Raw genomic sequence first — 13,702 nt, 5'->3', positions numbered from 1 at the left:
CAGACTTTGAGGTCACTGCCTGCGGGGAAAACAGCATGCCCGCCGCCCGTGGGGGAAACCGCATGCCCAAGATCCCCGACGCAGCGGACGAGATCAAGGTCCTTTCCACAGCGAAGGGCAACTTGGAGGAGCGGCAGCTGCAGACCACGCATCTTCCGCACACGCCGACGCGCTAGGAGGCCGCGCGTAGCAGCCTGCAGCCTCACCGCCGCCGACATGTGGCGGGTAGCGATCCAAGACGGAAGCGGTGACGACGATGGCGGGGACTTGATCTGCTGGATGTGGACGCCCTGGGATGGCGGCGGCGCTGATGGGAACGAGGTCGTCGCAGTCCCGTCGTACGGCATCCCATACTGGGCGGCGGAGCTGACCGGCGGTGGCTGCTGCAGCTGCAGCGGCAGCTGCGGTGTCGCGCCGGGCAGCGGCTGCTGCGGCGGAGCGCCGGGCGCGGCGGCTGCCACTGCAGCCAGGGCTGGGCGGTGGTGGCGATGGATGGCAGCTGCAGCGGCCCGGCGACGGTCGTGGTGGTCGCCGGAGGCGACGAGGTGACCGGCAGCGGAAGAGACGGGTTTGGCGGCGGTGCTAGAAGCTAGCTGATACCAAATTGTTATGGCGCTGCTAGGAGGGCGCGAGAGGGCCGGCCGGGGGCCTTTCTGCCCACGGCCGGGCAAGAGGGAAAGGATTTCCTTCTTAATTCTTGCTTGATTAGATTGATACATCTCCTCTCTTTATATAGAGAGGTTTACTTGACTCCCAAGCAAGGCTTACTTGACCCCTAAGCAAGCTACCCTTATCTCTAATTAACCCTAAGACTAACAGGCCATTAGGCCCATTACATACTCTTAACAGAAATGAACACCAATTGACCCAAATCTGGCCAATTTAGACTGCTTTATTGAGCTGGTTTTTTGTTTGCTGAGTGCAATCATGCTACATCATTATTCGGTGTTCAGCTTGTCTGGCTTGTGCTATTATCTAACTGGTCAGAATAACCAAAACATACAACAGCGTTCATCTCCTTTAAGCCCTAGGATCCAAATCCAAAGTACATCACCATGTCGGCACACATCCTTAACAATATTTTATAAGCTGGGGCCATTTCACAATTTTAGTGCATGCATTAGTGATTTATAAATTGTGATATGTCCTAATTAAAAAATGCCCCGCCTACACTCAAATCCAGATTCCCCGGCCTTCCAAAATAGGACTTCTCGGTACCACGGAGAAGGTACATGATAAATTTGTCGATTTGGTCTATAAAGCAGCTACCAATTGACTAAAGGGAAGATTCTCTTCTCCATACCAATCATATTTCAACAGAAGGGATAAAAGAGTGAAGACAGAATTCACATGCTTGTGTTACCCTGAAGTTATCTCCATGGCATTTTATATACTCACGAGAAATAGTATTAGATTATCTCTCAATAACTTGAAGCTAACTAGAGATCCTCATTACAGAGTTCAAGCAAGCATCACCATGAGATCTTGAACTGAATATACTTAAACAATGCACGGATATGCAACACACCCTCCAATCCAACATATAAGGTGTAATTAGTTTTTTCAAAAGTCAAACATGTGCATGTTTGACCAAGTTTCTAGAAAAATATATCAATATCTACAATACCCAATTTATATCATTTGATCCATCATGAAAAGTATTTTCATAGTTTATCTATTAGTTGCAGATGTTGATGTTTTATTCTCTAATCTTTGTCAAACATACAAATGTTTGACTTGCACAAAAAATTGATACACCTTATATTCTTTAATGGAGGGAGTATTATTTATAGCTGTGAGCCTGTGAGTGCAAATTCCAGTTGCTATCCCAGCCCTCTGAAATGGTTATTTTCGTGGTCCGGTTAAACATTATTCTAGATATTGGTCAATGAATTGTATGGTTTCACCTCAGAGCACAACTCCAGAGAATTAGGATACTTGCAGCAGATCACACTTCCCTTAAGAGAGCTAGTTGGGCGAGTGTGTCAGGCAAGGTCTGCTTGTTATTGCATGATCATTAATGCATCAGTAATTCGTTGTACTCCTCTGAAAAAGAACCGAAAGAAGAATCTCGGAAATGAACCAAACTAAATTAAGTGCACACAACACATGCTTCATATTGTAACCAGTAAATAAAATAAAATTATAATTCTAAAAATGTTTCATATATCAACCCTATATATTATCACGACAGGATCTTGATATTCCAAGAGATCAAAATAACTATGGTACACTTCTACACAGATCCAAGTGTTATGGAACCATACGATCAGCAATTAGATCCTCATGTGGAAAAAAAATGCAGGCATATACACATAAACTAATGCTTTTTGGTATAAAACTTGAGTAGAATAAACATACAGTTATTGAGTTCAAAGCTTTTATTCTTCGTAATCTCTTCCATAATTAAACGCTTAGACTTTTGCAACCAATCTTGAATCCTATCCTGCAGATATAAAAGAAAACTTCAAGAAATATGGGAGATAGAAGAATCAAAAATTGCCCCAAGGAATTAATGGCACTAACATCAACATAAGACACACCAAAACAACAACATAAATCATGTGTAACACTTTTGTGTTGTATAAAAGTGTTGTTATGGGCATGTGAGACGCAAGTATGGACCTCTAAACTCTGGTAAATATGGTTTTGCTCCTCCTCTTAATGAAGGATGTGCAAAATATGCTTGTTTGCACCTTCTGAGAAAAAAATTCCAGTCTATTTTCTCAATATTGTATTTATATAGGGAGCGATGTTGAAATAAATTCAACATCACGGTAGACAAATAAAATACCATTGCAAATGTGGAGTGACGAAGAAGAATAAAATAGTAATTTAGAACATCGCAACGGTGCACTGTTATACTCCCTCTGTCCCATAATATAAGAGCGTTTTTTACACTAGTGTGGTGTCCGAAAGGCTCTTATATTATGGGACGGAGGGAGTAGTTCTATAGAACCGCTTTTCCAAAAGAAATAAACAAGGGAATCTCCGTAACCTTAAGAAAAACTGTGATCAGGTGCCCAGGCAAGAGTGCTTCTTGAAATTGAAGTGCGTCAGGATTATCAGGTGACGTAGTTTGATCAACAAGAGCATAAAGTTTCTGCAGCATAAATCTAATGCAAGAAAAAGAAAGAAACACACGTGGTTAAAAGTAGTCGAAAGGACAGAAATTTCATGATATGGTAACAAAAAAATTAACTCACATTAAAAGATTAAACTTTGCGTGGTTGTCATTTTGCAGATGCACGAGAATATAGTCCTTGATAACCGCCTCAGCAACCTAAACAGTGTGGAATGGCCAAAGTGAAGAAAGATCCAAATATTAACACATGCAAACAAAAACAAAGAAAACACTCACGGTTTCATAATCATCTTTTTCAAAACCTTCCATTGCAGATCGAAAGTACTTGCCTGCATTTGAGAGATCATTAACGATGTCAACAAATAAGAGGGCTTGAAGATACTATAATGCAAAATAAATATATCAAACTACCAAAAAGTACCAATATGCACTAAGCATTGCGTGCGCGTGAAAAGGGACAGAGCTCTGACTTCGTCAAGAATTATTTGTGTCCTTTCACCAATTAGCTGAGTGCTGACAACTCCCTTTCCTCTTTCACGTTTATCACTGTAGCAGCATGTCAGGCTTGCAAATATTTCCCGGTCACTTGTATCAATAAGGGCCTGCATTGATAAATCCAAAATCCAGTAAAGGCAGTGTACTTGAACCAATGGTAAGGATACTGTGAACGTACCCTGGATGTATTATCTATAAGATAAAAGCATGATCATTTGATAACCCGGTAAAAAGCTAAATACTAATACAAAAGGGGCACAGTACCTATTTAAACCAAAGGATACTTAGCTTTGCAAACGATGAGAATGGAACTATTAAAATAAGCTGAATAGTGATTTACAGCATAGAATCAGTTCATGATGTTAAGAATCATTAATAGAACACAGCTTAACAAACTGGAACACAGCAAATGTCCAACATTCTAGGTACTTTCAGGACTCCTTTGATTGAAAGGATTTTCATAGGAATTTTGGAGGATTAGAATCCTTAGGATTTTTTCCTATATTGGTTGTTTGATTCATAGGATTGAATCCTATAGGAGTTTTTCCTAAGGATTTCTTTGTACTACTTTCCATAGGATTTCTATAGTACCCACTCAAACCTCTTCAAAAGAATCCTTTGTTTTAACTATGATGCAATCAAACAACCCAAAATCCTGTAGGATTGAGATGACCACGCCGTTCCAATCATATGTTTTTTCTATTTCCGTGTTTCTAGAATCCTGCGAATCAAAGAGGCCCTCAACGTAATACTCCCTCCGTTCCAAATTACTTGTCGTGGTTTTAGTTCAAATTGGAGGGAGTACAATGCCTGACCCGGGGATCTACGATGAAGAAATGGAGATGAAAGTAAACAGGTGGTGTTTTTACTCACATAAACCATGGCACTGTACACAAAATGAGCGTTGATGGATTATAATTCTAGTTATGAAATGGTAAGCATCAGCAAATGATGATAGTATTCTACCTTGAGAACAATCCCAACTGGAAGGAGAATTTCTCTGCCTGCAAACCTATTTTGACCACAAATTCAAAAAGGTCAATTTGGGGGAAAAACCTTCCTCCTCTTCGACTCGCTATGTACCAACACAAACTTACCAAAACCCTAGCCTTGCACTTCCATTTTGTAGGTAATACAACTTTACAGTCACGCTGGACTGGTCGTGGTGAACACATCTGTTGGAGGAAAAATAAATGGCAACAGCAAGTAACACAGTAAAAGCATACAGAAGAAACTTGATGCTTAATATAGACACCTCATCCATCCGAGGTTTCTGCTTAATATACAGAAAACCAGACAAAAGATCTTTTTATCTCTTCAGTGTCCAATTTTTTTAATAAGTGCCCAACCCTGGTTAAAACGAGGTTTTAGAAAAACAAAGATATGTAAGAGAAGGTGGAGGGACTTTAAGTCAGTAAAAACACGGCCCTGTCCAGTATTTTGTCCCCACCATCCCATTAGCGCTTACTAGTGCTTGTGTACAAGAGACACGCTGAAACAAAACTTGGTGACAACTTTCCAGCAAACTTTCCGAGTTCTAAACCATAGTCCATCTCAATGGTGGAAACTATGAACAAGTTATTGTATAGTGGTATCTCACAGTGAATCCATACATTTCTGCTGCCACATGTCAGCTTAAGGTGATGCTCATCCTATAATCCCTAATTCAAGTGACAGCTTGAAACTTTAAAGTTATAAAATATAAAGCATCTCAAAAAAGAACAGGGTGCAGGTTTTGCATCCAGCTGGTCTGGACACGAAAAGGTAGATTTTGAAGAAAATGTCAGGCAGAAATCATGTCCATTTCCCATTAAGTGGCAAACAACCAAAGATACCATGATCTCAAGTTGATAGCATCACCCCTATTTCTTTCCAGTGCAGTGATGGACTCCCAAACTATAATGTGATCCAGATATAAGAGATGTCAAGCTGTTTCCAATCATCATCCAGTTCTGTGTGCAATATACAGTTATATTGTAGTAATGGACAGCTTATTTGTATTTTAATGCTTTAAAGTTAGTCTGCCGTGACCATCTAGTATAAGCAGAAAGTATATAAGCAGTTGGAAACTTAAAGAAGCAAGCAGACAATACCTCATCACCACTGCTTTGTCAGTGTATCCCGCACCACGTTTAATAAAAGCACCACGGACCATGCCCATAGGCTGAAAATTGACATAGCAAATTCCTCATCAGAAATGATGTTGTCTACTTTTTTTTATCTAACAATAGTAGCCTACTGATATAAAGCTCCAAGCAATGGTGTGCCTGCCTTACATAATTACGCTTCTGTAAAATAAGAATTCGGATAAGTCTCTCCAAGCCACCACTTATAAAGTACCTAAAAGAAAATAGAACATGCATCAGAATAGTGAAATAATAAAAAGAGGGAACAATGTGAACAGCATAATTCAGGACCAACAAAGAAGTATGAATAGTTTGACGCTGTACTAAATACAAAAATCATTTTTATTTACCACAAGTACGTTGCTATTAGAAAAAATTATAAGCCTTGGAACGGTGCAAAGATGAGAACACAACTTCAACAAAGTTGAAGAGTTCCATTTGGTAGTGCAGTTGCCTGCCCCAGAGAAGAAGTATAAAACACACTAGTGCATGCAGTCCGTACAATATCTTATTATTTGATTTTCAAACAAGCCAAAGATGACAGGTAGAGGAAGGAGTTGACAACACAGAAAAGGGAATGTAAACTGAAAGGGGAAAGTAAATGAACATGCAAGTACATAACAAACTCACCCGCCCATTTCTGTGGCCTCTTCACCGTGGTAGATCAATTTACGTGGATCAGCACCTCTTAGGTGGCAAAGTTTTGACTGGAATAGCAAGAGCATAAAGTCAGGGAAAAGAATCAATGAATGCAGGTTGAAACAAAATAATTTAGCACCCATAAATAAATAGTTAAAAAGATATTAAGCAGCAACAACAGTTCTTTACACTGGCATAAAGAAGTACTAGTATATATACTACCTACATAAACCTTATACACTCCCAAACTACAGCTACATACTCCCTTTACACTAGATATTTGTGCACGATACGTGGGTGTAATTACACCAGTTGTAAGACAAATAACTCCTAATTTTATACTATTGTACAGTATGTTATTTTTCATCTGTCTGAAGAATAAGATAAATGCATAACAGTTGTCACAAGAACCCACAACAACAAAGCCTTTTAGTCACAAACAAGTAGGGGTAGGGTATAGTTGAAAGCCATAACATCTCGAAACCTAGTCAAGGTTCTGGCACGTGGATGATCAGAGCTTACTTCAAATGAGACAACATAACAAACTTCACGGCATAACGTGGACATTTTAATCACTTGCGACCAACTGAGCTCTGAGCTTATAATATAGTAATGGCTATTTTGAGGAGTATTTAAGGCCAAATGTTGGGAGGAACTCCTGACTTGCTAGTTCGGTTTGCAACTGTTGAACTTATGTGGGAACATATGTGGGATCATAGAAGGCCAAGCTCAAAAAGACACACAATGCACACTGATATGTTGACCGCAGTACGATAGACGAAGTAGACCATAGAAGGCCAAGCTCAAAAAGACACACAATGCATACTGACATGTTGACCGCAGTACAATAGACGAAGTACCAAAGCAACTTGGGTTACTTGTCTTTCAAACTTGCAAATTATAGGTTCCTAACATAACATCTACTCCCTCCATTCCAATGAATAAGGCATGCATGCATTTCAAAATTGAACTTTCACCATAAATTAGACCAGCCAGATGTGGGTTATATGTGACCAAATTTATACTGTTGAATTCATATTCGAAAGAAGTTTTCAAGGTATGATCTTTAAGTCACAAAATATGTATTATTGGTCTAATTTATGGTCAATGTTTGATTTAAGAATGTGTGCGCGTCTTATTCATTGGAATGGAGGGAGTACCAAGAGTAAAGGAAATTACTTCAGCACATGAATCAAAAAGTGAAATTAGAAGAGTAGTCAAGAATAGGTAACAACCATCAACATAATCGGCAAATGACCAAAATTGAAGGTTTGTCTGATTGGCGCCCCATCATTAAATTGGAAGACAGCCTCCACTTTGAATTCGCCACTATATGAAATTCTACCTTGCCTGCACTGCTCCGACAAAATGAAAATGGGAAAAATGAGTCAGACCTACAAACACCAGTATACATTTACAAAGTAAACTCCAATAACATAGCAAATCAGTACGGACTATGATATATTTATATGTGTCAATGCTTAAGATAAAAATGGATAAAATATTGCGAGGAAAGGAAATATATAAACCTCTTGCGGGTAGAGCGGTTGTTCCAACCGACCATCCTTCATCGGTGGGAGCACATGACCCTTCTCTAAGGACAGTACAGACAATTGTTAAGGAGAAGACAAAAGGAGAGCATTAACCATGCTGTTTTATGCATCATTCACTGTGATATCCAAGTATCCATTAATTTAGCATGCCTTATAAACTGTACTGGAAATTAATTGGTTTCATGGTAATTAAGTATCCGCATCCAAAGAAGCAATAGACGAAAGCTTAATGTGTACTTTAGTAGTTCTGAGTTGGCACCAAGTACTATTTAGAATGACTCTCCGAGTTCTTATCCTAAAGCATATATTAACTTAGCTACAGTCCACTGGGGTGGGTAACAAATGCAAATCCACATAAAAAAAAGGGGGCCTGCGACCAGAAATACTGGTGTTGTGCTCCAGAAAAAAATCTACCACTATGTCTTTTTGTTCACTTTCTGCTCTGAATACAGATGAAAGTGACTGTCCTGCAACAGCTGCTAACCAGGCAAGCAACGGGAAATTGGACACTGATAGCGGGTACTACTTGCTCCAAGTCGCGATTGCTAAAATCCTATAGCTAACATAGCAAGTGCAATGACGAACAAAGCATAAATCCGTAAAATAAACATTTTTCTGGGCGAGTGAAGAAAACAAAACGAAGTGAAGCACAAAGGATATTTCTGAGGGTAGCGTTGGAGGGGTGGGTGATCTCCATGGGGCGGATGGAGAGGAGCATCTTGTCGAGCCCCTCGTCGAGGAAGTAGTCGAACGACTCGATGTGCGGCCGGTACAGCTCCCGCAGCGTCGCGTAGTCCTCCTCCTTACCCGCCGCCGCCGCCGCCGCGGCGGCGGACGATTTCCCGGCCGCCGTCGGCATGCCCGAGGAGAGATACCGTGCGCTGGGGTATGGCACGAAGGAGTAGGGCTCCGACGAGTGGCGGCGGCGTTCGGCTTTCGGCGGGAAGGGTAAAACCCTAGAGAGGGAGGGGAGAGGGGAGGAGGCGGCGGGCGCGTGGGGGTTTAAGGCTGCAGAGAAGAAGACCCACGAGTCCACCGGCGCGTATCGGTTTTTCATAAAACCGGGCCCAATCTAATCTAAGCTGCAGAACACACACCGCTTTTTTTATTTTTATCCAAAATGATAAGTGCCAAATTTGGTCCAAACGCAGTTATTTACGTACATTTTGACTGCACGAATCTTATTGCAACAATTTCCTGAGTCGGGCGTTGCATCATCATACAGCGGGCCCGAACAGCCTCTCGCACGATCGCCACCTCGCGATTATTTCAGCACGAATATGTTTTAATCACTCAGTTGCCTTCACTTCATCCACCTCGCATTCTACTCCATTTTTCGCATCTTTGTGGCAGCTGGGGTGACGCAAAGGTGATTCCGCGACGACTCTCCGGCGAAACCATGGCAGAAGTGTCACAGAGGCAGGTTTCCGCCGTCGGGAGTGATGAAGTTATGTACCTAGGGTAGGGTCATGGACCTATCTAGGATACCCTACACAAGTACATCCTTAGAAGAAGCTACCTTCCAGTCGACCAAGAGGGACTTCACTCGACGAACTCAAGGACACTCGATGATGAAGCTAGCCACTCGACCATGAAGCTAACCACTCGACGGCCAGGAGACCTAAAGTCACTCAGCACGCAACGGTCTATCATTAAGTAGCTTTAATAGTCTTCATGGCACTTTATGAGGGCGTTACCAGTAACCCCTGTCTTAATGTACTTTAAACCCTGCATAACTGAGGGCCGGAGGGGTCTGGCGAACTCTATATAAGCCACCCCCTCCTCAGTGTAAAGGGTTCGCACCCCTGTAACTCATACGCACGTAATCCAGTCGACCGCCTCCGGGCTCCGAGACGTAGGGCTGTTACTTCCTCCGAGAAGGGCCTGAACTCGTAAATCCCTTGCGTATACAACTACTCCATAGCTAGGATCTTGCCTCTCCATACCTACCCCCCATTCTACTGTCAGACTTAGGACCACGACAGTTGGCGCCCACCGTGGGGCCGGTGTCTTAGCGACTTTTTGGAGAAGTTGCAATTTGTTCATTGCCTTCATCATGGTTTCTGGCGGAGCTCTGGTCGAGGGCCGCGAGATCCGTCTCGGTGCGCTCGCTTTCATCGCCGACGACTCCGCTTGGCTCCAGGAGGCACCACTCGACGTCGACGCGCTCCCCGTCCGCGGGGCGACTCACTTTCGGGCGTGTGTCCGCGGCGTCCTGCTGCGGCAGCCGTCGACCCCATACCGGTCGACTCCTGTGCCCTCCTCCCTCCCTGTCTCCCGCCAGCGCAAGCGCTCCGGTCGGTCGAGGCTTCAGCGACGGGTGAGACACGCAGTGGCTCGCCAATCGGCCACCACCCAAGTCGCGGCAATTGAGCCCGACGAATCTCTCTACGGCCTGTTTGATCTGTCGACTGGCTCCGTAGAGACTGCATCCGAGTGCGACAGCAGTGATCCAGCGGCGGAGGTCCTGATGGTCAACGGGCCTCGTAGCCCTCCCGGTTTCCCCCGCATCGACGGGATGGACTATGGAGGCGACCCCGCTCAGGCCCACGAAGAATATCAGCCCGAGCCACTCACTTCTCAGCAAAGAGAAGATCTTCGCCGCCGGAACATGGATGCCCTGCATACTCCCATCGCAGGAGAAACTCCTGAGGCTCGTGCCTTGGAAGAGGCGCGATTGGCCAACTTGGCTGAACGCACTCGACTGGAGAACCTCCAGCGAGCACTCGACGAGCGTGCGCATCAACGAGTACCTGACTCCAGCCGACGTCAGCTCTTTCCGCAACCGACTCAGATATATCGAACCCCGATTCAGAATTTGGTAGCTGCAGCCCGTATAGCGGAGTCAATTCAGCCCTCTCAGTCGGAGGCTGGAAGAGGCTTGATGCAGATCAGGGATTTGCTCTGGGCGGCAGGAGATCAGAATTCAGTTGTGTCACAGTCGCGCAACAGGATTCACAGTCGATCCGTCGCTGCGAATACTGTTCACTCGGCTCACAGCCCAAGGTCACCTCCGAGGCGCGTGGGACGTGAAGGCCGGCGGGACCACTATGATGACCGATTTGATCGTGATGATAAGCGTCGAGTGCCCACTCCTCCCTCGAGAAGTGGGTCTAACGCCCATCGGCAGCAAGATGACAGGCGCCAGCTCAGTGTTGGGCGGAGAGCTCCGGTCGACCCCAGAGAACCAGGCTTTGACGCGAGATCCATCATCATGCAAGGTTTGGTCGATCGGAACAGAGCTCATAGAGGTGGCCATGACAGAGATGTGCCCACTAGCAGCCGAGTCCATGTTTCAGGTCCAGAATGCTTTAGCAGAGCCATCAGAGCCGCAGTGATACCCCCCAACTTCAGGTTGGCGACTGGGGTAAGTAAGTTCACCGGAGAGTCCAGACATGAAACTTGGCTTGAAGACTACCGAGTGGCGGTACAGATTGGTGGTGGTAATGATGAGGTGGCCATGAAGCATTTGCCACTCATGCTAGAGGGTTCGGCCAGGGCGTGGTTGAATCAGTTAGCTCCTAGCAGCATTTACACCTGGGAAGATCTTTTCCGAGTGTTTGTCAGGACGTTCGAGGGAATTTGCAAGCGACCGGCCGGATTGACAGAGCTGCAAGTCTGCGTACAAAAGTCGAGTGAAACATTGAGAGATTACATCCAGAGATGGATCACTTTGCGTCATACCGTGGAGAATGTGTCGGACCATCAAGCGGTCTGCGCCTTCAAGGATGGTGTCAAGAACAGAGAGTTGAGCCTGAAGTTTGGTCGAACCAGAGATATGACCCTGAGTCGAATGATGGAGATTGCCACCAAATACGCTAACGGTGAAGAAGAGGACAGGCTCCGGAGTGGCAAGTATAAGCCGAGTCAATCAAAAAAAGGAAACTCCAGTCGGAAGCAAAAGTGGAAGGCGGAGCCAGCTGCTCCTGGAGAGGCTCTGGCCGTGACTCAGGGCAAATTCAAAGGGAAGCCCAAAGGATCTTGGAACCCCAAGAAGGTAAACGATAAAGAAGGAAATGACGTGATGGATCTACCGTGTCACATCTACATGAAGAAAGACGAAGAGGGTAACTTCATCTACCCGAAACATACCACTGGCCAGTGCCGGCTCTTAATCCAGCAGTTTCAAGGAAAACAGCCCAAGGACAAAGAGAAGGAGTCGGACAAGGCCGAGGACAAGGAGGACAGTGATGGAGGGTACCCTCATGTCAATTCCACCCTGATAATTTTTGCTGATGTAGAGAGCAAAAGTCGACTGAAAGTGATCAACCGAGAGGTAAATATGGTCGCCCCGGCGACACCAAGCTATCTGAAATGGTCGCAAACTCCCATTACGTTCGACCAGTCCGATCACCCTACTCACATTGCCACCCCTGGGAGGCAAGCGCTGGTGGTCGACCCAGTCGTCGAAGGCACTCGACTGACGAAGGTATTGATGGATGGCGGCAGTGGGTTGAATATACTGTATGTAGAGATGCTCAAGGGAATGGGCATTCCGATGTCCAGGCTCAGCTCCAGCAACATGAGTTTTCACGGAGTCATTCCTGGAAAGAAGGTTGAGTCACTCGGTCAAATAGCTCTGGATGTAGTGTTCGGCAACTCGAAGCATTTCCGCCAAAAGAAGCTGACATTTGAAGTCATGGATTTTCAGAGCGCTTACCACGCTATTTTGGGAAGACCCGCCTATGCCCGCTTCATGGCTCGACCATGTTATGTGTACCTCAAATTAAAGATGCCTGGCCCCAAAGGCGTGATCACTATCACTGGCAGCCGGAAGAAGGCAGAAGAGTGTTTCCAGAAAGGCTCGAAGATTACGGATGCCCAGATAACAGTGGTAGAGCTGGAAGGATACAAGAAAAATGCAGATCCGAGTGATTTGTTGCGGGCCAAGAAGCCCGCCACAGAGTCAGCGTTCCAGTTGTCTGGGGAGACGAAGCCAGTTCATATCCACCCAACTGACCCCAATGCGGCTCCGACCCATATTTCCATAACACTCGACTCTAAATAGGAAGAAGCGCTCATCCAGTTCCTCCGTGAGAACTGGGACATCTCTGCATGGAAGCCATCTGACATGCCGGGTGTTCCCAGGGGGCTGGCTGAGCATCGCCTTAGAGTCGACTCAAAAGCGAAACCTGTTAAAGAACATCTTCGACGGTCCGCCGTTCAGAAGAAAAAAGCCATTGGCGAGGAGGTGGCTCGACTCCTTGCAGAAGAGTTTATCCGAGAGATATACCACTCCGAGTGGCTCGCCAATGTCGTCATGGTTCCCAAGAAGGAAAACTCACTTCGCATGTGCATTGATTTCAAACATATCAATCGGGCCTGCCCAAAAGATCATTTTCCTCTCCCTCGCATCGACCAAATTGTCGACTCGACTGCGGGATGCGAGAGATTGTCTTTTTTAGATGCTTATTCCGGGTATCATCAGATCCGTCTGTATGGATCTGACGAAATCAAAACAGCTTTCATCACTCCATTCGGGTGCTTCTGCTATATCACCATGCCATTCGGTCTCAAGAATGCCAGAGCCACGTTCATGAGAATGATTCAAAAGTGTTTACTCACTCAAATCAGTCGGAATGTGGAAGCGTACATGGATGATATCGTGGTCAAGTCACGAAAGGGTTCCGACTTGTTGACTGACCTAGCTGAAATATTTGCCAATCTCAAGAGGTATGATATCAAGCTCAATCCATCAAAGTGCACATTCGGAGTACCTGGCGGAAAGTTACTCGGTTTTCTCGTTTTAGAACGAGGAATCGATGCTAACCCAGAAAAAGTTGGCACCATACTCCGAATGAAAC

The 13,702-nt window shown here is 44.9% G+C and overlaps 1 protein-coding gene across 1 annotated transcript in view; it reads right to left on the bottom strand.

Annotated features, from left to right (window-relative positions):
• Positions 1-8,912, bottom strand: part of LOC119333910 (DNA-directed RNA polymerase I subunit 2-like) — a 22,787-nt gene extending 13,875 nt beyond the window's left edge. The window contains exons 1-13 of the mRNA XM_037606631.1: positions 8,559-8,912; positions 7,875-7,948; positions 7,581-7,700; positions 6,337-6,413; positions 5,857-5,920; positions 5,674-5,744; positions 4,678-4,755; positions 4,547-4,592; positions 3,507-3,687; positions 3,362-3,414; positions 3,207-3,283; positions 2,999-3,116; positions 2,362-2,446 (exon numbers count right to left, since the gene is read on the bottom strand). Of these exons, the coding sequence (XP_037462528.1) occupies positions 2,362-2,446; positions 2,999-3,116; positions 3,207-3,283; positions 3,362-3,414; positions 3,507-3,687; positions 4,547-4,592; positions 4,678-4,755; positions 5,674-5,744; positions 5,857-5,920; positions 6,337-6,413; positions 7,581-7,700; positions 7,875-7,948; positions 8,559-8,757 (1,243 nt within the window). The 5' untranslated portion in view covers positions 8,758-8,912. The remainder of the gene's footprint in view (positions 1-2,361; positions 2,447-2,998; positions 3,117-3,206; positions 3,284-3,361; positions 3,415-3,506; positions 3,688-4,546; positions 4,593-4,677; positions 4,756-5,673; positions 5,745-5,856; positions 5,921-6,336; positions 6,414-7,580; positions 7,701-7,874; positions 7,949-8,558) is intronic.
• Positions 8,913-13,702: the final 4,790 nt, after the last annotated feature.

The sequence above is a fragment of the Triticum dicoccoides genome, chromosome 1B, assembly GCF_002162155.2.
Source record: "Triticum dicoccoides isolate Atlit2015 ecotype Zavitan chromosome 1B, WEW_v2.0, whole genome shotgun sequence".
Taxonomy (NCBI): domain Eukaryota; kingdom Viridiplantae; phylum Streptophyta; class Magnoliopsida; order Poales; family Poaceae; genus Triticum; species Triticum dicoccoides.
The sequence above is the reverse complement of the archived record's forward strand: the minus strand, read 5'-3'. Positions and strand labels throughout refer to the sequence as shown.